Here is a 23267-nt window from a genome sequence, read left to right as displayed (position 1 = left end):
AAAGTCTAAGGTACTTTTTAAGAACTCTCATTATCAATATATGTGGTGCTTAAGTAGAAAACCATAACCAAGTATGGGCCTCCTTAATACTCATTGGGCAAACCTGATAGTACCCTAATAAACTTAAGGCTGAAGTTATATCTCAAGGAGCTTAACAAAATTGTACCAGGAATTTTAAAGGAAGTCTTAACTTTAACGTTAAAAGGAGTTTTAAACACTGGTAAAATTAGTCAGAAGGTAACTGGAAAAAGTTATCTGTTGTGAAGGGGTAACAAAAACAGAATTTTGGGGTCACAAAATCAACAGGAAATTACATTTAAAGGAAGACTACTGCCAGAAATACTGATTATAATACAGAACAGATCTTAATACTAGTTTTACCTTTTCCGGAGTTAACCACATTTACTTTTTTTCTTTACTTTATTATGATTCACCTCCTTTTTTCAGTCTCTTCTCCTTATTTTACTACCACCTATCTAGATACAAGTTTATAAAAACTTTTACAACACACACAGAAATGATACAAAGTAATACGTATGGTGATATTTATTAATTAGGTGAGCTGGCAGGTCAAGTGAATTGACCAGGACATAGTCCTAGAAGCTTGGTAGAAGTCGGTACGCAAGCTATTTAATGACCAAATCAACTCCAAGATCTGAACAAATTATATTAAGTCATGGACAACAGTGTGGGAATTGACTATGGGAGTGAGGGGTGGGATGGGCAGAGGAAAACAGGGGAGAAAATTGAGACAACTGTAACAGATTAACAATTAAAATGATAAAAAAAGTTATGTGTTAATACTGTAAAAAATAGGGAATATTAAGCTAAATATCTTGGTGGCATGTGAAAATGTATCAAGCAATATATTGTGTATTAAGTTTGGATTGTGCATATTTCATTAAAATCTTATTCTAGGAATTTATCTCTAAACTCAATTTATTACTGAGATTTTCTCCTTTCATCTGAATTATACAGATAAAAACTGAATTTCAAGATCCCTTATTGCTACACTACAAAACTATATACTTAAAACTGGAAAGAATTCACCAATGTAATAATTGTGGCAATATACTTTATACTTCTGCAAGAAAACGCAAAATCCAGTAATTGAATTTTGGCCATTTAGAATATTCTCATTTGTTGGTGCCCAAGTATGTATGTGTGGGAGAGACAAAGGGATGGAAATAAGAAGAAAAAAGAGACCAAAAGTTAAGTATTAAATGTAAATTTTTACTTATAGATTCAGCGTAGTTCCAATTAAAATACCAGTAACATATTTCACAGATATAGAACAAATATTTCAAAAATATATATGGAACCACAAACAACCCCATGTAGCCTCAGCAATTTTGAGAAAGAAGAAGAAAGTAGGAAGGATCACAATACCTGCCCTCAAACTATATTACAAGGCCCCTATAAATCAAAACAGTCTGGTACTGGTATAAGAACACACAGATTAACAGAACAGAATAGAGAGCCCAGAAATAAACCTATGTCTCTACAGTCAATAACTATTCAACAAAAGGGGTAGAAGCAGAAAATGGCGTAAAAATAGCCTCTTCAACAAATGGTGTTGGGAGATCTGCACAGCAACGTGGAAAAAAAACTGAAACTTGACCACCAACTTACACCATAGACAAAAATAAACTCAAGATGGGTAAGAGACTTAAATCTCAAGATATTCCATGCACCAATATTTTCACCAATATGTCCCCTAGAGCAAGGGACATAAAGGAAAGAATAAACAAATGGGACCTCATCAAATTAAAAAGCTTCTGCATGACTAAAACATAAGCAAAACAAAAAAGGAATCAACCATATGGAAAAATATATTTGCCAATGATACCTCAGACAAGGGTTTGATTTCCAAAATATATAAAGAACTCAAACAACTCTACTCCAGGAAGACAAACAATCCAATTAAAAGTGGGCAAAGCACCAGAACAGGCACTTCTCCAAGGAGGACATACAGAGGGCCCAGAGACATATGAAATGATGCTCAGCATCACTAGCCATCAGAGAGATGCAAATTAAAACCACAAAGAGATACCACTTCCCACGGCTCAAAATGGCCATCACAAGCAAATCAACAAACAATTAAGTGCTGGTGAGGTTGTGGAGAAAAGGGAACCCTAGCACACTGTTGGTGGGAATGCAGACTAGTGCAGCCACTGTGGAAAACAGTATGGGATTTCCTCAGAAAACTAAAAATGGAACTGCCTTTTGACCCAGTGATTCTACTGCTGGGATTATACTCTAAGAATCCTGAAACACCAATCCAAAAGAACCTATGCGCCCCAATATTCATAGCAGCGCAATTTACAGTAGCCAAGTCCTTGCTGGAAGCAACCTCAGCACCCATCAGTAAATGAGTGGATCAAAACACTGTGGTCATTTAGACAATGGAATACTATGCAACACAAAGAAGGAGCTCCGACCCTTCACGCCAGTACGCCAGTACGGATAGAACTGAAGAGCATTATGCTAAGTGAAATAATGCCAGGTGGTGAAAGACAAATACCATATGATCTCACCTGTAAGTGGAACCTAATCAACAAAACAAACAAGCAAGCAAAATAGAACCAAAGACATGGAAATAAAACACTGACGGTAACCAGTGGGGAGGAGGATAACGGGGAAAGAGGGGGAAGGGTCAAGTCAAGGAACATGTATAAAGGACCCGTGGACAAAGCCAAAGGGTGTAGGATTGAGGGTGGGAGGTAGGGGTGGGTGGGGCAGGGGGAAGTGGTGGTGGGAAAATGGAGACAACTGTAGCTGAACAATAAAAAATTAAATTAAAAATAAAAAATGTAAATTAAAAATCCAAATGTATTTCTTACATATTAATTTTGATTTCTTAAAAAGAAATAAAGAAGCCCTGGCTGGCGTAGCTCAGTGGACTGAGCGCAGGCTGGGAACCAAAGTGTCCCAGGTTCGATTCACAGCCAGGGTACATTCCTGGGTTGCAGGCCATAAGCCCCAGGTTATGGGCACATTGATGTTTCTCTCTCTCTCTCTCCCTCTCCCTCCCTCCCTTCCCTCTCTAAAAATAAATAAATAAAATCTTTGAAAAAAAAAAGAAAAAGAAATAAAGACAAGTGACAGACAAAAGGGTTGATGACTTGGTAGCTTTGTAGTTGGAGAATTATATTTGAAAAACTTTCACAGTAGGTTTAATAATTAAATACATGCCAAACTAAAGCAAACAATGTCTAACATAACATGAGCTGCTGAAAATAGCATTTACAATGACTACTGGGGCTCTACCCCAACATACAAAGGCTAAGCAAGATGAAATGGTCATAAAATCTTGAAATCACCATAAGCATTTTCACTGTATCATTGTTAATGTCTTATTACATGATTATAAAAAACAGCTATCTCATAAAAGCTTTTAAAAAGCATGTGTCCAAAAAACATTAATCCTCCTTTAGGGAATTAGAGCTAAATAGGCTCTTATTCCCAGGGTCACATTTATTTTACAGATGGGAATACTACCTATGGCACCAGGTAACAATCTATTTCCAGAATAAGAAAGTTGGCAATACTGAAATCACAAGGTAATATGGGGTGAGAAAGTAATACTTTAAAGGCAGGGAAGCGATTATCTGACAAAGTCTACATAAGAAAAAATAACTTGCACAATCAGGACAGGCAGGAATGTCAACATCTGATAATATTCTCAGAGATAAGAAAACCATACAGACCTTTCCTCCCTGAGGCATGCTTGTTATACTTGTTGCTTTCAGGAATGACATTTTAAATTTCATATAATTAATGTAAATAAGGGTCTGTTTACTAAGAGCGTCATAAAGAAACAACACAGAGTATCTACAATTAGGGTACTCGATAAAGCAATTATAAACTCCATAAAAAATCAACACATTAATCTAATTTTTGAACATGATATATACATGTATGGGTATAAGTTACTTCTACTTTGCTCAATCTCAGTATTAAATGTTCTATTTAGTTCAGATATTTACTAACATTCCTTAAAAATAGTGCTATTTATAGTGATTACTAACCTGTTCCTTAACAGTAGTATTCACGTTGGTCAGGTAATGCTGACATATCTGACAGAATACCCTCATTTGTTTCTTTAAACGTAGCAAGTCCTCCTTGAAAAAATTTCACATTTCAAAAATACTATATAAAAAACTCAGTATTTAAGATCATTTAAATTACACAAACATTATCATACATTTAAATATATTAACTCTGCTTGTACATTAGATTTAAATTCTTGTTCACTGTTTATCAGAAAGGAAAATAAAAACAAATGAGACCATTTTTCTTAAAAACCTCAACAAATTGCAGCCTTAAACATATTAGGTATATTGCCCTGACCAGGTGGCTCAGCTGGTTGGAGCACTGTCCTGTACACAAAAAGGTTACGAGTTTGATTCCCAGTCAGGGCACATACCTAGGTTCCAGGTTTGGGGTTTGAGCCCTGATTGGGGTATGTACCGGAGGCCTCTCTCTTCTCTTTCACATCAATGTTTTTCTCTCTCACCCTTTCTGTCTCTCTAAAATCAATAAACATATTCTCTGGTGAGGATTAAAGAAACAAAAAAATCAGGTATATTAATGGGTAATATTCTAAGTGGTCTGGGTCCTTTAGGATGACAAAACTTATCTGACTCTCTATATGGCTACCTTTAATAAATCCATTACCACAGAATGCTTAAAGATTTATACTCCATTCTCACTCTGTACTTAGAGGGGTGGCCAATTTATGAAAGAGGAGAAATTAATTTAAAAAATAAAATAAAAAGAACTTCATCTTTACAACTGGTTGCCTCTTATGTGCCCTGACCAGGAAGCAAATGGGCAACCTTGCAGTTCGCAGGCCAGGATTCAATTCACTGAGCTATACCAGCCAGGGTGCATCTTTCATTTCGTATGTGAAGGATACTGGTTGTACTTTTTAAAAACAGAGAGAGAGAAAAATCAGCTTTGTGGTATTACTTAAATGTCTCATTTAAAAAGATTAATCTTTTTGTTTACATTTTCTCTATTTCTAAATATTTACCAATTAATTTATAATAGAAAAAGTCTATAAAGACCATCCACACTAATTTATTTGTCATAATCTTTGATCTTGTGATACTGAATGCCAAATGATAGAATATCAGTATATATTTGTTTTATGTAATAGACAAGTTGAACTAGTTTAGCTTGAACACTGATTTGGTGAAACAAACTCAACCAAGCTTCAGCATAATTTTGTATTCAATAATATTCATTTTACATTTTTTCCTCTTCTAAATGTATGACCCTTTTTTCTCATTTTAATTTTTAATTCAGTACTTTCAACTTAGGCAAACAATCATATTTACTAATATGGTCACTGCTTCTTGGATGTTTGACAAAAAGTACTCCATTTTAACAACAAAACTGCACTACCTTTTCAATGGGGGAATATCTATTTACAGATATAACAGCATTGCAGATATAAAAGATCAGAGAAATTCTAAGCATTTAAAATTTTCCATGATGTTATACAAAACAAACATATTATTAAGAGAATTCCTGGGAGTACTTTTTTATTTACTAGATGGGATGCTGCCCAATTCATGAATTGTTGAATAAAGCCAATCAGATTGTTAAAATAAAAGAGAGAATTCCTTTATGAGGAAAGTACCTATAAGCTAATCCTATAAATTCTAGATAATGCTTAATATTCATAAAAATGTGCCCAAATATTTAAGGCAACGTCTACTATTATAAATACAATGTTTCAAGCTTCCGATTTGCAAATCGAAAAGATAGTGCAGTACTGTTTACTTCAGTTATTAAACAAAACATCAAGGATTATCACTATGGATAAAATGTTTAAAGTTCTAAGACATGGTAGCTGGAAGGTAACAGTTAACCAGAAGTGATTTATCAATTTGGAACATCAGCAGAGAGATCCTGAGTATGATCAAGGTGATCCTAAAACCATACAAAGGCAACTAACTGGCTTGTTATCAGTTTATATAATCCAACAGCTACATCTGCTTGTTTCAAAGGCCTTGGTCATCATTTATAAAATCTATTTCTATTATCTACTCAATACTTTTGAGAATTATATGGAAATCCATAAATTGTGCCACCTTCAAATGTGAATGATTTTTATTTTTAAAGCATACCCTGAAGCAAAATGTTTTCAGTCAATACAGATCAAACCACAAACATGACTATTTTTAAAAGTACACGTCTGAATAGTAAAAGTATTGAAATAAATTGGACCTATTAAATGTGCAAGTTTGCTGAAAAGAGTTAATGATATTAATCTAATTAACAACTCCACCGAACCGCCACAAACCTTTGTAGAGCTGCTTTCAGTTATCTTTGCAAGCTGCCAAAGGATTACATAGTGAGTACATTGCAGTGCATGAATAACAATCTGTAAAAAGAACCAAGAAAATGCAGTTAAAATTAAAAAGTCACAAGTTTTCATTCTCAAAGTTAAGTATGGAACTTGTAAATAATAAAAACCTGCTCAGGCATGTCTCCATTTTCAATTCCGGTTTTCAATAGTTTGTAATTACAAGCGAACAAATCCCACTTTGAAAGGTCATGGGCACTGTAAAAAAGAATTAAGTTATATTAAAAAGTTAAGCTTAATCACATTTGTTTTGGACTTGAGTGTTAACAGAATGCTGTTAAAATATAGTAAACTTTTTAACATGCCCCACAACGAAAGTGTATTTTTTAAAAAGTATGTTAGTTGATAATTTTTCAGTGATTATCTAATTTAAAACATGACTCTACCCAGTATCCCTCCCTCCCAAAAGCACAAGAAATCAGGCAAAGAATCTGACAACATTAAAACTCCAAAACATCAAGTTGATTTTGCTACAGTTTTAAGAAATCAGAACTTCAAGATTCAACTTACTTGTGAAAAGCAGTGATTCTCTTCAATGTTGACAATACCTGGTATGCATCGTCTTCATCAGGTTCTTCACCCTAGGAATAGTAATTATACAATATTAAACATTAATAACCACCAAAATGGTGATATCAACTTGAAAGAATAACCTAATAAAAACCACATATTAACTATGTCATTTAATACCAAAATCTGGCCAAATTTAAAGTGATGTGGCTGGAGTAATGAGCAGACACAGTTGTTATCACAGGTACATCAGACTCAAAAAAGAGAAAGTGAACAACATTCTCCCTTTTTCCTTTAAGTAATCTTGGCACAAAACTATGAACACATCTGCTCTTTCACAGTAATAAATACATTGGGACAATAAAGAAAAACACGTTAGAGGACATGAGGACCAGCAAGTGATCAGAAAAACAACACCTAAATGACAAAACCCACACAAAAGAAATATACTGCTCAAGAAAGATATATTAGTCCAATCATAATTAATTCGGAAAAAACCTCTGTGTAAGGACTGCCCATGCTAGTTCTTTCTAGATATCAACTATAATTCAGAGTAACTTATATTTTTGAAAACTTTATGAGTTTTACTACATGAAACTTATAAAGTTTGTTAAATACTATCCAAATTACTGTATCAAACACTGGGTCTCTCAAAAAAAGCTTGTTTTTAAATTTTAACTTTTCTACCAATTGAACTTAATTAACAAAACAAAACACTGCCTGTTCTAATCACAATCATATCTAGCCAAGATTAGAGTCATTAAAAATTTTAACTAAGAATATGATCATTGTACATCAACATATTTGCACAAACTGCCAATTAGGCAAAAATTAGTAAGCATGGAATGTTACACACACACAAAAAGTAAAGTTAAAGTAATTCTTAAACAAGAAACCTGAAAATTACAAAGTCCATATGATTTTTGTGGCAGTCATTGGTAAAAGTCGTGGGGAAAAGGCTAAATACGTTAATTTGAGAAGAATTTTTGTTATGCAAATCAACCAGACTGTTGAATATATTTTCAGAAATGATAAAAATCACAATAAAAATACAAGTGTATTTGAGTGACATGCTTTAAGCCTCTTTCATAATACAACAGAACATCCAAAACCCAAAAATCTACAGTGGCTACAACATATAATATCAAAGACCATACAATAAGAAATACCCTACTTTTTGAGACTACATGGCCAGAGGCTAGGCTAGCTCTACTTTTCTGTTCCATTAATACCCTGTTCCCAAACAGCCTCTTATCAACTAAACCCTGATAACTTCCCAGATCATTTCTATAAAATAACAAAAAATGTTAAGTTTTGTGTTCACCTTCTCCAAGTCACAGATTTTTACCACCTTTCTATGTTGGTAGAGGAGTAGTAATAGCATGGTGAATCACAGAACTACAAGTCTGACATCTTTTTAACGTACTGCTAGGGACTATCACCAGGACTGGTGACTAAGTTCAGTTACTGAAGGGGAAGGGGACCCAACTGACAAAATACTTGTAATATATACCTCTTGCAGAAAATCTTCAAGAAGCCGGTTAAATTTATCCGCCAACTCGTCTATCAGTTGACTTCTTGAAATATCTACTCTGTTGAAGATTGTAAACTCTTCATTACAGAGTGCATGATAAGTTTTAGAACATGCTTCCAAAACATCTGTATCTGTGTGCTTCTCTACAATATTCCGGATCTGTCGTAATAAGGCATCCAAATGCTGCAAAATCAAAGGTTGTTTGTTTGTTTGTTTGTTTGTTCATTAAAATCACTGGTACCGTATACATGAGAGGCATAAAGCAATTATACCACCATGGTGAAAAGCTTAAAATAAACTAACTCCACAACCAGTAGGACATGCATTTTAAGGTGTTTTTCTAGTCATGGAAAATAAATACACTGAACCACCCATGTTTATTTTCTTAACAGGAATAGTATCACCTATTTCATAGGGCTTTGATGAGAATTTTAATACATATGAAGAACATACAACAATTCCTGGAAGACACTAAAAATTTTCAATGGATATTAGCTGCTTTTGTTTTATAAGTGTTATGGTCCTATTACCCACCCCCAATCTCTATAAATGATCAGTGATAGTCACATAATGGCTGGGAATCGGAATATGGCTTTGAATATGAATCAAAGCCTTGTTAGTGTCACTCTCTAAATCCAACTAACTTATCTAAAATACAGAAACCATGTAAGATGTGTTTCCTTTCACATTAGAAGTTACAAGAATATATTTTTAAAATATGAAAAAACAGTATGATGGGATAAACTAAACTAATAATTTTCAAGGTTTTTTAATACACAGAAAACAGCACATACCTTTTCTAATCGTCCAGTGGTATATATTTCCAAATCAAAGTACTGAGGCAACTGCAACAAGTTAGTCACCTTTTCTGCATCTATAGAGTACTTTGAAATTTAAAAAAAAGTAAAAAACATCACATTAATGTTAAGCAAATATTACGATAAAATCTTATGTGACATTTCCAAACAAAATGTATTATTTCTTAGTAATATTCTGATAGTGACACAAACTTACTTTAGCTAGTAACTGAGGAAGGGCCACAGCAAAAAGTTCAGTGATTTTTGTCCTGTCATCCAACTGGGTCTTCTTCTCCTTTGCTGTCAGCACCTGAAGTAACATAGCATTTGTTACTTATTAAGCCACTGACCCTGTTAGGTGGTCAAGTTTAAGATATATAAAATAAACAATAAAACCACATTTTAGATGATGGACACAAAAATTGCTAGTATAAAACCTGAAACTCAAAAGTGACAACTTGCATGTTGTTAAGAAAAAAAGTCACCTAAAAAACAAAAAAAGCTTTGAATAGTTCTAAAGCAAAAATCAATACACAATTAGACTAACCAAGAAGCAGCAGCTAGGAACAGGAAATATAATTTAGGAACTTTTATAATAACAAGTTTGAGTAGCATTTCAGCCTATTCTAAGCTGTGAGCCATGACCCGTGGCTTATGAATTCAACATATTAAGTTACTATCAGCAATTAAAAAACAAAAGAAAAAAAACCAGAAAGAAAATAGAAGGTATTAATATAAATCTGAACAGACAAATGCATTCTTCTAAAATGGTGCACTACATTTAGTCTTGAAGGCATGGATTGTCAATCATTGTAATTCTGTCGTAACTAACAAAGTAATCTTATAGAAGAAACTTCCCAAATTGCTAATGCTTTAAAAATTTACTTCTAAACATGTATTTATAAGCAAAGGTCATCTGAAAGATAAAATGTAAGATTCAAAAATTTGGTTCTTTGGTTACAAGTAAATTTATAAAGGATACTGAAAAAACAGTTTAGAATACTGAAAAAATATTGGCATACCCTTTTTCCTGTCCCTCTTCCCACAGGAGGATGACATTCAGCTGCTTGTCTAATGGTACAAAGCATTATTTCAATCAGAGCACTCTCTTGTCTGTCTGTCAGTGCTGAAAAAAATGAGAAAGTCCATCTATTTCTTTTCCCTATATGCCATTTATAATTATTACATAACAGTTCCTCCTGGCTGTGATAGAATCTGACCTAACACACTAAGTAAAATTCCATTACTGTATCACAGAAAAGATCAAAACAAGTTAAACCTTCCTAAACATTACAAATCTGTATACCACTGATCCACAATTTCAGCAAAGAAAAATGAACAAAGATACAAAAAAAAAATCAAGAATGTTGACAGCAACTACATCTATCTACGTGGCATAATATTCATGTATATGAAAATAAAAAAATGGGGTAAGTAAAATCTAATTTCAAAATTTTCTAAACACAAAAATACCACAATTAAACATCCTTACCTTCCTCTCCACTAAGTGGCTCCTCCAGCAACAAGCTATTCATACATTCCCAGTCTTTGAGCAACTCAGTAGCACAGTCCCACATGCTATCCACAAGGTATGCTGCATGCTCATGTAACTAAAATGTAAGAAGAGCAATGTGCTCTTAAATAAGTAGCATACTAGGCGCATAACTCAAAAGAATGGAAGCTTTGTGTACACCACGTACAAACTTAAACAATCTTTTTTCAGATCAGATGAAAGAAAGGACAGAGAAGAAACTGCCTTGGCTTCCTGTGTATAAGTAAACCTTCTTAGGTAGTATCATTCAACATTTCTCACAATAATTGTCAACATGAAAATTATTTTTAGATTATATGCATATGTTTTGTACCTATATGGAATTAATATTACATGAGTTAACCATTCTCAATTATAAAATATACTATAAATGTATTTTAACTGAATGGTAATGATTATGGTTACATGAACAAAATACATATTTATTTATAAATTCAATATATAAGCAAATTATTTCTCGTCATTCTTTGAAGTTTAAATAGCCCTAGAGCTTCCCAACTCATTTTATGGAGACAGTATTACTATAATACCAAAACCCATCAAAAACATTACAAATAAGAAATACAGGCACCAACATCCTGCACGAACACAGAGGGAATGTCCTCAAAAAAAAAAAAAAAAGTCAGCATAAGTAGAAAATGAACATAAACTAACCTCACTTTCCAGGAAGAAAAAAACCAATGTCTTAACAAGGTTGGCATTTGGACCTTGTCGCCCCCTTCTTTTCATCATTCCATCCTCCTCTGGATCTCTACGACTGAAGAGCCTGCAATCAATGCAAAATATTTACTTATAAATAAAAAACAACACTTCCAAATAAAAAACCGGTCTGGATCCTATATTTAAGCACCTAACAAAGTACCACCATATTTTTCATACTATAAGATGCACTTTTTTTTAACCACAATTTTTGCCTCAATTTTTTTTCCCCGTTTTCCTCCTCTAAAACCTAGGCGCATCTTATGGTGTGGACCCCAAGACGCACCTAGGTTTTAGAGGAGGAAATAGGGGAAAAATTTTTGAAGCAAAAAATGTGGTAAAAAGGTTCACCTTCTAATCTGAAAAATACGGTAAACTGGAGTTAAGTAGGTATAATACTGTCCAACAATATACCCAAGTAAATAACTGCCATAAACCTTTTTCATTTTAACTTCATGGTACCTCCAAGCCCTCTTAACCTCTCAAGTTAATTGTACAGGGTGGGGCTAAAGTAGGTTTACAGTTGTTTGAATGGAAAACAATACCATAATTAAGAAATAACAATTGAAGAATAACCTCTGTGTCTCGTGTTCTCACAACTAAACCTACCTTCACCTCCACCTTGTAACTGTGTTGCGAATTATTTATCATTAACCTCGCTGCATTTTATGCAACCATTTCCTATCATAAAGGTTATTGCAATGACTGACTAACCTATATCACTTATGTATATAAATCTAAGATAAATATTCTTCTCTTTAAACTGAGTATATTTTACTTCTCTCCTTTGTACAATTATCCCAAAGTCTAGACTTACTGGACACTTTCTATGGCTATCGTGACTCTTTTTCCTTATAAATAAAAAAAGAAAACACTGGATAGTGATAATCCAGTTTTACATCATATATTTTTTAATAAATGCTTCACTCCAAATGTGTATTTTGGGGGAAGTTGACATTGAAAAAAAGTGAAAAATTAGGAAAAGGCCTTAACATTGGTGATATATAATTAGGTACAATTTTAGGTATATCCATTAAAAGATATAGGTACATTCCCTTTTAAAGGAAACAGCAAAATGAGAACATTTTAATTTGGCCTGTACAGAATAATTTTTTTAAATCCTCACCCAAGGACATTTTTTCATTGCTTTTAGAGAAGGAAGAAGGGAGGGAAACATCGATGTGAGACAGAAACACTGACTGGTTGCCTCCTGTACATTCCTTGACTGGGGATGGAACCTGCAGGGTGACACCAACTGAGCCACACCGGGCAGGGATGTGATGAATATTTTTTTAAATGCTATATATATTTTAATATAAATTATAACACAATAAATTGCTGTCATAAAAGTATACTATGAAAATGAAAAACAGAAATGTAGATTTACTTTTTATAGAGAAATTCTCCAGCTGCTACTGCTACTGGCCGGTGAGCTGAATATACCAGATGATAGACATTTTCACAATCTTCTGCAGTAAGAACTTCTTCACTACTCCTAAAAAGAAATAAACAGTCGCAGTCTTTTTTGTAATGTTATAATTTTAAGAGTATTAAGTATAGAAGTCCATGCTCATACTTTCAACTAATTTGTATTAAGAAAAATTTAAAAGACATCAACTTTATCTGATTATCATCTATCAGTAAAAGCTTGCCCTGACAAAATAGCTGAGTGTTTTGTTAACATCTAAAATCAATGGAAGGTAAAATTAGAGTCATTAATGAAGGAAAAGACATACATGGTGATGAGAGGTAATAATGCTGACAAGGACACTAAAAGAAAATGAAGAAAAAAACATATCAACTAATGTAGAAATAAAGTGGTGGCATGCTAAGAGCTTAGTTAATAATCACAGAGAACATTGCATATATCTCACAGTATCAATAATACTAAGGAAAGAAATATTGTACCATTAAAATATACTACCACCCCAGTCACCACACAATAATGAAGAATACTTCACCCATCAGGTACTGAACACCATATAAGGCAATGGAAATTGATATACTAATTAAAATTTAAGTGCCAAAGACCTTGTATGTTTTTAGTCTACTGTGAGATGAACAATTCAGGTTTTTACTATTATATGTAAATTAAGAATCACAGGACCATCCCAGAGAGAAAAGCCTAAATACATTAAATGTTTTTAATGTATTTTGTTTTTTTGTTGTTGTGCTCAAGATTTCCAGAAGTCTGATGTCAAAGAAAATATTACATCTTTTTGAGAAATAAAACCAAAATGTTAAAATACAAGTTTCAAAAACACTTTGATTTAAACTATTCTACATATAATATTGGACTGTTTTTGGAAAAATCATTTATTTATAATAAAAAGATACACTGAATCAAATCAGTCACAAATTTTAACTATTTGAAAAGGAATGATCTTTGTAAGATTCAGTTACTAGTCACATACATGGCTGAACCAACATACATGGCTATCATCCTTCATAAAAATACAGCTCTCAGAAACAAGGGAAAAAATATCTGTAAGGTATTATGAAGGAAAGTGAGAAGCTACAGAAATAGAAGTAGAATACTATTAGTTTCTTATTTATTTCAGGAAATGTTCAATATTTTTAATTACATATTATAATTTCAATTAGAAAGTAAAGAAAAATATAGTAGTTAAGACTGCTCAAAATGCCTCCATTTAATTTTCAGAAAATGTCAGCATACCTAGAGCTGCCTCCTTGTTAATGACTATAATGTTGTCCATTTTATATAAATATAGATAACCACTACCACATTCCCACAGGGCTGCTGTAGTCTTCAACAGCCATAAGGTATTTATATAAGCTATTATTTTATATATTAATTCTTCCTCAATTGATAATCATTTAGACTATTTCAAAAACTCTATTACAAACACTATGTTAGAAGAATATGACTATTTAAAAATTTTTAAAGATATTGCCAAACTTCTCTCCAAAGAGGTATCAACTTATAGTCCCATCAGCAATACATTAAGGCTTACTTTTGCATAGTCTCAACAATCCAGTATATTACCAAACAAACATTTTTAAAATAAAAATTTTTAATCTTCCCAAGTTTTCGTCTAGTCTTTTAATGGTTTCATTTACTTGCATTTAACCATTTAATCCATCTAAAAATTCTTTTTTATGAGAAATTAGATAGGAATCTAATTTATTATCTACCCCCAAATAGAATGTAGTTGTCACAAAACCAGTTCTTTTCTGATAGGAAAAGCCACCCTCACCCTATACTAGGTTCCTGGATGCAGGTTGTCTGTCTCTACATTGTTCTTTATTCCATGCCACTGATCTGTCTGCCTATCCACCAGTACCAAAATTTTAAAAATTACTACAGCTTTACAATATGATTAAAAATCTTAGTGGACAGTCATCTCTCATTAGTTTTTATCTAATTTCATCAGCTATTCTTACATGATGAAATTTCCATGACTATCAGAATTAACATGCTATGATTTAAAATAAGATCCCTTTTGCAATTATTTGGATCATGTTAACAACCTAAATGTCCACTTACAGATGAATGCATAAATGAAATGTGGTATAAACATACAATGCAGTATTACTGAGCCTCTAAAAGGTATCAAATTCTGATACATGGTACAATACAAACACTGAAGACAATACAGAAGGACTAATATTGTATGACTCCACTTATATGAGGTACCTAAAATAGTCAAAATTCATAAAGATAGAAAGTAGAACAGTGGTCACCAGGGACTGGGTGATTAGAAGGGGGGAGGAATGAAGAGTTAGTCTTTAATGGGTACGAGTTTCAGGATGAAAGGATAAAACAGTTCTGCAGATGGGTAATGATGAAGGCTGCACAGCAATGTGAACATCACATTATGCCATAGACCTGTCCAATCAAATATATTTAAAACGGTAAATTTGATGTTATATATATATATATATATATATATATATATATATATATATATAAACACAATCTTTTAAAAAGAAAAAAAAATTATTTGCACCACTATTACATTTTAACATAGTATGTTTAAATTCAGGTTGTTTACAGAGAAGTTTCAGTAAATACTAATTTGTAAAAGTGTGACAAAATGACAAAATGCAATAAGCACAGTTTATTGCACTCAACTATTTAATCTTCTTTTGAGACCATATTAAGAACAGTAAAATGGAAAGAAAACTGACCAAGAGAATGAGAACACAAGAATTCCTAGCTCAGAATTTTTCTAATCCAATGATTTCCTTTTCCTATTTTCTGAACTTGACTGTAAAACCCCATGACTTAAGTTATTAAAATTCAGATCTAGATAATTAAAAGCAAGTTCTCTAATGCATTCTTTAGATATCTGGACATTAGTAATATGTAATAAATACATACTTACTGTAAAACAAGAGTAAGTAATTTTATTGCTTGTACTGCAACATCATATTCTTTGTCAAGGGTCATAGACACAATTCTATCCTAGGGACAAAAAATAAAGATTTTTAAAAGGAAAGCAAGGGAAAATACTTTCAAATAATAGGTAATTGTTTTAATACTTAAAATAATACTAACCTTGAACCTACTGGTAAAAAGTTCCAGTTTGGAATTAAGCTCTTTGTTATAATAAAGCCCTTGTAGAGCAGTGAGACATTTGAGTCTTACTTCACCTTGCTAAATTAAATAAGACGAGAAAATGCATTAAAACTTTGCACGTTTTCAATGTGAATACTCAACATGTATACAATATTTTCCACTTTCTACAACAGCACTTCTTCAGAAACTCATCTTTGATAATGTGAAAATAGGAATCAATATATAAATTTAAGACTAAATACCTGTGGGTTTTCATTTGTGTAGATCAAATGAAAATGTTTTGAAAATCTATTCAGAGAAATACTATTATGAAAGGTAATAGTAGCATATTTCATACTAAGTTTTCCTTTAAAAAAAGTAGTACTTGGAAGGGATATATACAACGAACCTAAAGGCCAATGAAGAGCCAGTTTCAGAGGAAGGTGGATTAAGAAAAATAAAAAATCAAAAAGTTCAGAGGCCAAGTTGTAATTTATAATCTGGCTAAGACACATGTTTATCAAAAGAGGAATTTTTAAAAATACAGTACTCACATATTAACAAAGCAAGGACTTTACTTACTGGTCTACAAAATGCCTTACCACCCCTACCTACATGATCCTAATATTTCAGTAAAAAAATAATTGAAAATTAAAGGCTAAATCAGTGGCCAAGATGCAAAAATCTACAGGACTCTATGTGATAGGGATTATGTTTTCATGGAACAGACAGAACAGAATAAAGGAATGTGGTCCCAGGTTAACCTATATTTAGATAACTCTTTTTGAATGAAAGGTGCAGACATCTATGCCTGTGGGTAGACAGACAAGCAGCCTGTGCGGCATATCTTACCTTATCATGCATAGTCCAACCAACATATTTTAAATAACTGTCATTAAGAAAGGCATCACTATACATTTTCATCCAAATGCCAATTTCTTCAATACAAATAGCTCGGATTTCAGCTATTGCATCGCTGAAGGAAAAAAATTATACATATTAGTGCCACCATGCCACAGGACTTCTTTATTCAAGGGATGCCAAATAATTCAACCCTACCATGGACATACTGCTATAAGTATTACTGGGATTTAAAAGTAGGATTGAAGCATAGACTGTGAATGCCAAGAGTTACAGTTTAGTCAGCAAAGCATAATTATCACCACATGAATATTTAAAAATAAATAAAACCACAAACAAAACCTGTTTCCCATCTTTTACACCATGCTGTATCACAGCCTCTGCTCATACCTGCTGGGCATGGTGTGTTCAGAAGAGAGTGGGCACACTAGTCTGGCTAGAACACATTTTTCCAGGTGAGAATTAGTTACACATAACACTGAGACCAAGCTCAATCTGGATTTGAATGGCAGACTAAATTATTCTAATTCATCTTGTAGACACCAGTGAGTCATTGAAGGCTTTTTAGCAGAAAAATAATGCAACAAAAGAATGTTTTAGGGAAACTTCAAAAATCTCTAGGCATGAAAATGATGGGAACAGACAAAGGTAATGATGACAATAGGAATAAAAACAAAGAATGGACAAAGAAACATTACAACGGATTAACCTAATTCAGTATCTGCCAAATTACGGAAATGAGGAAGAGGTTGAATAAGAATGCCACCAACATTTAAAGAATAGGTCACAGAAGAAATGATGGTAAGATTACCTATGTCTCTCCTATACTCATAAAATAGGAAAAGTAAACATAACACATCTATCCAAATTTCCCCACTGATATTCAAATGGAAAAGAAGACAGTCAGGATTCAGCATGTACAGACTCTACTAACATAACACATTCAAAAGAAATGAAGTACTCTATACCCTGGCTCCTAATAATAGCAGTAGCTTCCATTTGCTGGGCAGCTACAAGTTAAAAATCAACACTAACCCATTTTTCAGACAGAAAACATCAAGTTGCCTTGAGTGCCTCATTCCATGGAAGAACTTAGATTCTAACACTGATCTTACTCCATCGCTCTTTCCACTAACTTACACTGCCTAAACCCTTACAAATTTGAGTAGAGTAAGAATTATACAGAAAAAAAAACTGTCCTGACTTACCGGTATCTATGTACAAACACTCCCTTAAATATTGCATTCATCATATTTTCTATTTCATCCTGATTTTCTTGAAGCTGAAAAACACATATAATTTCTTTCAATTGTAATGGAAGACAACCAAAAGAACATTTAAAATGTGTTAAAATACAAATGCAGGGTTTTGGTGGCTACATTTAATTCTTAATTCCATTAGACAAGAGTAACCACATTGGAAAAACCAACAGCTGTTGTATATTGGGTTAAGTCCCTTGATATCTGGAATATGTGACTTGGCTGTTAATATTTGGCTGGTAGATTAATTTTTTCTAATGCTCACAAATTTCCATTGCATAAGGGTATGTAAAGAAATCTGCTAAGTAGTTTATCATAATACATATTATCTATTATATATATGTTCATATCAAAAAAGCATAACAGTATTTGATTATGTTGATCTTTATTTTCTGAATAGGAAGTGTCATGCTAACTAGTGACTTGTTAAAAAATAAAAGGGATTTGAGTAACACAACTTGGTAAAAAATCTGTCTCCCTGCTAAACTGTTTTGAGGAAAACAAGGCTCACCTGAAAAAAAAATCAAATATTTCAAATTTGATTTATTTATCTACTCCCATATATTTTCAATTCAGAACCCAAGAGTTCAGAGAGAAGTGTTTTACAGCTTGAAAGTTACAAGAAAAATCTTTCACAATCTACATATCAATTAGCTTTGATGTAATGTTTTGTACGTTCATAAAATGGTTTTTTTTTTTCCTTTTCACGAATATACTCTTGCCCTGGCTGGTGTGGCTCAGTGGATTGAGTGCCTTCCTGCGAACCAAAGGGTCACCAGTTCAATTCCTAGTAGGGGCACACAAGAGGACACCACACATTGATGTCTCTCTCCCTCTCTCCCTCCCTTCACCTCTCTCTAAAAATAAATAAATAAAATCTTTGAAAAATATATCTTGGGCCCTGGCTGACGTAGCTCAGTGGATTGAGCACGGGCTGGGAACCAAAGTGTCCCAGGTTCGATTCCCAGCCAGGGTACATTCCTGGGTTGCAGGCCATAACCCCCAGCAACCGCACATTGATGTTTCTCTCTCCCTCTCTCTTCCTCTCCCTCTCTCCCCGCCTTCCCTCTCTAAAAAAAATAATAAATAAAATCTTTAAAAAAATATATCTTGCATTTCCAAATAATTCTAACAAGGGCATGCACTTCTGCTCAGTAGCACAGATAGTCACAGGTAGAGGCAGGTGGTCTTTCAACATGGGTTTTTTTTTTTTTTTTAGATTTTATTTCGACAGAGGGGGTGGGAGGGAGAAAGAAGGGAGAGAAACATCAATGTGTGGTTGCCTCTCATACACCCCCCAACTGGGGCCCTGTCACACCCCCCCAGGCACGTACCATGTTTGGGAATTTAACCTGTGACCCTTTGGTTCACAGGCTAATGCTCAACCTAGAGCCACACCAGCCAGGTCACCATATTTTAGAACTCACAACCTAACTTACAAGTGTTAATATCCTCTATTCGTACTGAAATTTTAAGCTAAAAATTATTTTCCCTTAATCCACTCATTCTGTGTTTGCCATCTTAAATTTATGTCCAAGAAATAGGCCATAATTTCAAGGACTAAAACATGTGTTATGTCCACCTAATAAATCATGATGAAATATATTAATTAAATTAAAGGGGGAAAAGGTCAGTTTTCATTTCAAACTATATGAAACCAATAAGGTATTTAGGTATCAGGGAAATATGAGCAAGATTTTTCTGGCTTTTCTTGAGTCGAGGCATTTTTAAAAGTTATTGGCTACCTCAGAAATGACCAACTTTAAATTACAGCTATGCCCTCAATGTCAAAAATCAAGTAATTTATAGATTACTAGGCCAAGTACTTTAAGTCAACAGCACTATTAACATTTTTAGAACATCAGACTTTGCCCATTATAAATAAAAGTAAACATCCCCAATATCAGATAGCAAAATACCGTATCATCAAGGAAGGAACAATTTAAATCACAAACACAACATTGAAAGATCTTATTTACTATTTAGCAAAAGTCTGAAAATATATTTTCCTTATTCAAAGATGAATTTAATGGTCAGTCATTAATGTTAACCAAGTGCTTCTACACCACACAAAAAAGCCACCAAATGAGATACCATAAATAGCTCTAAGTTATTTTTCAAAGTGATTTCATGTACGTGAAAACTTATTTCATCCTGACAACAAGCTGAAGGAGAAAGTTATGATATTTTCACTGTAGAGGTGAATAATACTAAAGCTTAAAACACCTTGTCAAACCTGCCTAGGACTCCATACTTGAAGCCTCAAACTCTTAATTCCTAGTCCACACAGAAAGAAAATATACGCAAAAGGTCCTGCTGGAATGGATGGCCCACAAAACTAAGACATATAAACAACCTGAAATACATTATTTTAAATTTAAATCTTACCAAAAACTTTATCTGATGAACTAGTACAGTTATATTATTAATGGTGACCAAGTTGGTCACATATTAACAATGTAAATAGTCAATCCAGAAGTTTACCTCTTTCCGCTTTTGTAGTAGGAGTTCTAGCCTCTCATTGGCTCGTTTTCCAATCATTTTATTTCGTTCTGCTTCATACTGTCTCTGTGTATTATCCATATTAATGCTAAGATTTAGTGCCACATTCACCAAAGCTGTCATCAACTTCATAGCTATGTTTAAATGGAAAAAAACACTGAAATTAGTCTCACAGATAAAAAATTAACAAATTAAGATCAAGTAAAGAGAAACTAAGATAAAAATGAGCTATTATGCTTCCAACAGAAAAGTACAGCTGCCCTGGCTGGTGTGGCTCAGTAGATTGAGCACCAGCCTGTGAACAGAAAGTCCACCAGGTTCAATTCCCAGTCAGGGCACGTACCTGAGTTGTGGGCAAGCATAAGGCAGCTAACAGATGTTTCTCTCCCTCTCTATCTCCTTCCTGTCCCCCCTCTCTAAAAATACCTAAACAAAAAAGTCTTGAAAAAAACAAGAGAGTACAGCTGCCACATCTAACAATAAAACAGCTAATGAATGAGTATTAAATACTTATTGTATGTCACTCAGTCACCAATGTTAAGAACTTTTCATAGATTACCTCCTAATCCTTACAACAGCCCTCAGAATTAAGTTTTATTAGGTTGGCCAAAAAGTTAGTTATATTTTTGCCTGTACAATGGCTCTAGTAGTGCTTAGTTGTCTTTTAACTTCATTCCAAATAATTCTGTTGGATTGTATTATGACAGCTGTCATATCAGCATACATTTAAAAAAACATGAAAACTGGTAAATTTTGTGCAGCCATTTTAATAAGGAAGATGGAAGATACACAACATTTTTGGCATATTATACTTCATCTCAAGAAAGGTAAAAACGTAACTGAATGGCAAAAAAAAAAAAGACTTGTGTACTGTATGCAGAAGGGGCCAGGACTGATTGAACATGTCAAAACTGGCTTGTGAATTTTATTGGCACTACTGCATTTGGGCCAAATATGTCTTTGCTGTGGGGCTGTCTTACGCATCAGAAGATGTTTAACAGCACCCCTGACCTCTACCAATTGGAAGCCAAGAGTGAAGATAGCCAACATGCTGAAAGTATCCAAGTCAATAAAGGTACTGGTAAAAATGAAAATTGTGTCCTTTTAAAAATTATACTTTATTGATCATGCTATTAGAGTTGTCCCAATTTTCCCCTTTTGCCACCCTCCACCCAGCACACCTCACTCGCTCAGTCAATTCCCCCACTATTGTTCATGTCCATGGGCCATGCATGTAAGTTCTTTGGCTACTCCATTTCCTGTACTGTACTTTATATCCCCATGGCTATTCTGTAACTGCCTACCTGTACTTCTTAATTCCTTCACCTCTTCACTCTCCGCCCCCACACCCAAACCATTTGGCAACCATGAAAACATTCTCCATGTCCATGATTCTGTCCCTGTTCTTGTTTGTTTAGTTTGTTTTTCAATTGTTCACAGATACATATTTTTGCCATTTTATTGTTCATAGTTTTGATCTTTGTCTTCAATGAGTCCCTTTCACATTTCATATAATGGTTTGGTGATGATGAACTCTAGTTTTTTCTTGTCTGAAAAGTACTTCACCTGCCCTTTGATTCTCAATGATATCTTTTCTGGGTAGAGCAATCTTGGCCGTAGGTCCCAGCTTTTCATGACTTTGAATATTTCTTGCCAATCCCTTCTAGCCTGCAAAGGTTCTTTTGAGAAATCAGTTGACAGTCTTATGGGAACTTCCCTGTAGGCAACTTTGTTTCTGTTGCTTCATTTACGATTCTTTCTTTATCTTTAACCTTTGGCATTTTCGTAATGGTGTGTGTTGGAGTGGGCCTCTTTGCATCCAGCTTGTTTGGGACTCTCTGTGCTTCCTGGACTTGCACGTCTGTTTCCTTCAACAAATTAGGGAAGTTTTCTTTCATTATTTTTTCCACCAGATTTCCAATGTCTTGCTCTTTTTCTTCTCTTTCTGGTACCTCTATGATGCACATGTTGGACCAGTTGAAGTTGTGCCAGCAGCTGCTCATACTATCCTCATTTTTTAAATTCTTTTTTTTTCTTGTTGCTGATTGGTTTTTTGATTCCTTATGTTCCAGACCATTTGTTTTGAACTGTGTATCTGATAGATTGCTTATCTCTATTTTGTTTAGCTCTTTTCTAGAGTTTTGATCTGTTCTTTCATTTGGGCCATATTTCTTTGTCTCCTTGTTTTGGCAGCCTCCCTGTGTTTGTTTCTAGGTATTAGGTGGAGCTGCTATGACTCCCTGTCTTGGTAGTATGGCCTAACGTAGCAGGTGTCCTGTAGGGTCTAGTGGCACAGCCTCCCAATCACCCAAGCTGGGTGTTCGAGGTGCACCCTTCCTGTGGGTTGAATACACCCTCCTCTTGTAGCTGAGCCTTGCTCGCTGTTGGTAGATCAGTGGGAGGGACTTACCCAGGCCAGTCAGCTGCAAGGACTGGCTGTAACTACTGACTACCACCCTCTGTCCTCTGTAGAGGATCAGCTGTGCAGGGGCAGATGGTGGTACTTCACTGTAGTCTGTTATCTGTCCACTGGGTATGCAGGCTCTGGTTTCCCGGTGGTGCAGGCAAGGGTAAGCCTCCACTTGCGTTTTGCCTGAGGCACCCTGCCTGAACTAGGAAGCGCTATCAGATGGCTGCTACTTGTGCTGGGCT

The 23267-nt window shown here is 34.1% G+C and overlaps 1 protein-coding gene across 7 annotated transcripts in view; it reads right to left on the bottom strand.

Annotated features, from left to right (window-relative positions):
* Positions 1 to 23267, bottom strand: part of STAG2 (stromal antigen 2) — a 127617-nt gene that overhangs the window by 25797 nt on the left and 78553 nt on the right. For all 7 annotated transcript variants that reach the window (XM_028522365.2, XM_028522368.2, XM_028522367.2 and 4 more), the window contains 16 exons: positions 20598 to 20749; positions 18063 to 18136; positions 16846 to 16969; positions 15994 to 16092; positions 15821 to 15900; positions 12859 to 12966; positions 11427 to 11538; positions 10713 to 10830; positions 10243 to 10346; positions 9438 to 9530; positions 9218 to 9307; positions 8403 to 8606; positions 6890 to 6960; positions 6490 to 6577; positions 6317 to 6397; positions 4032 to 4124 (listed from right to left, as the gene is read on the bottom strand). In XM_028522365.2, the coding sequence (XP_028378166.1) occupies positions 4032 to 4124; positions 6317 to 6397; positions 6490 to 6577; positions 6890 to 6960; positions 8403 to 8606; positions 9218 to 9307; positions 9438 to 9530; positions 10243 to 10346; positions 10713 to 10830; positions 11427 to 11538; positions 12859 to 12966; positions 15821 to 15900; positions 15994 to 16092; positions 16846 to 16969; positions 18063 to 18136; positions 20598 to 20749 (1691 nt within the window). The remainder of the gene's footprint in view (positions 1 to 4031; positions 4125 to 6316; positions 6398 to 6489; positions 6578 to 6889; positions 6961 to 8402; positions 8607 to 9217; positions 9308 to 9437; positions 9531 to 10242; positions 10347 to 10712; positions 10831 to 11426; positions 11539 to 12858; positions 12967 to 15820; positions 15901 to 15993; positions 16093 to 16845; positions 16970 to 18062; positions 18137 to 20597; positions 20750 to 23267) is intronic.

The sequence above is a fragment of the Phyllostomus discolor genome, chromosome X (genome assembly GCF_004126475.2).
Source record: "Phyllostomus discolor isolate MPI-MPIP mPhyDis1 chromosome X, mPhyDis1.pri.v3, whole genome shotgun sequence".
NCBI lineage: Eukaryota > Metazoa > Chordata > Mammalia > Chiroptera > Phyllostomidae > Phyllostomus > Phyllostomus discolor.
The sequence above is the reverse complement of the archived record's forward strand: the minus strand, read 5'-3'. Positions and strand labels throughout refer to the sequence as shown.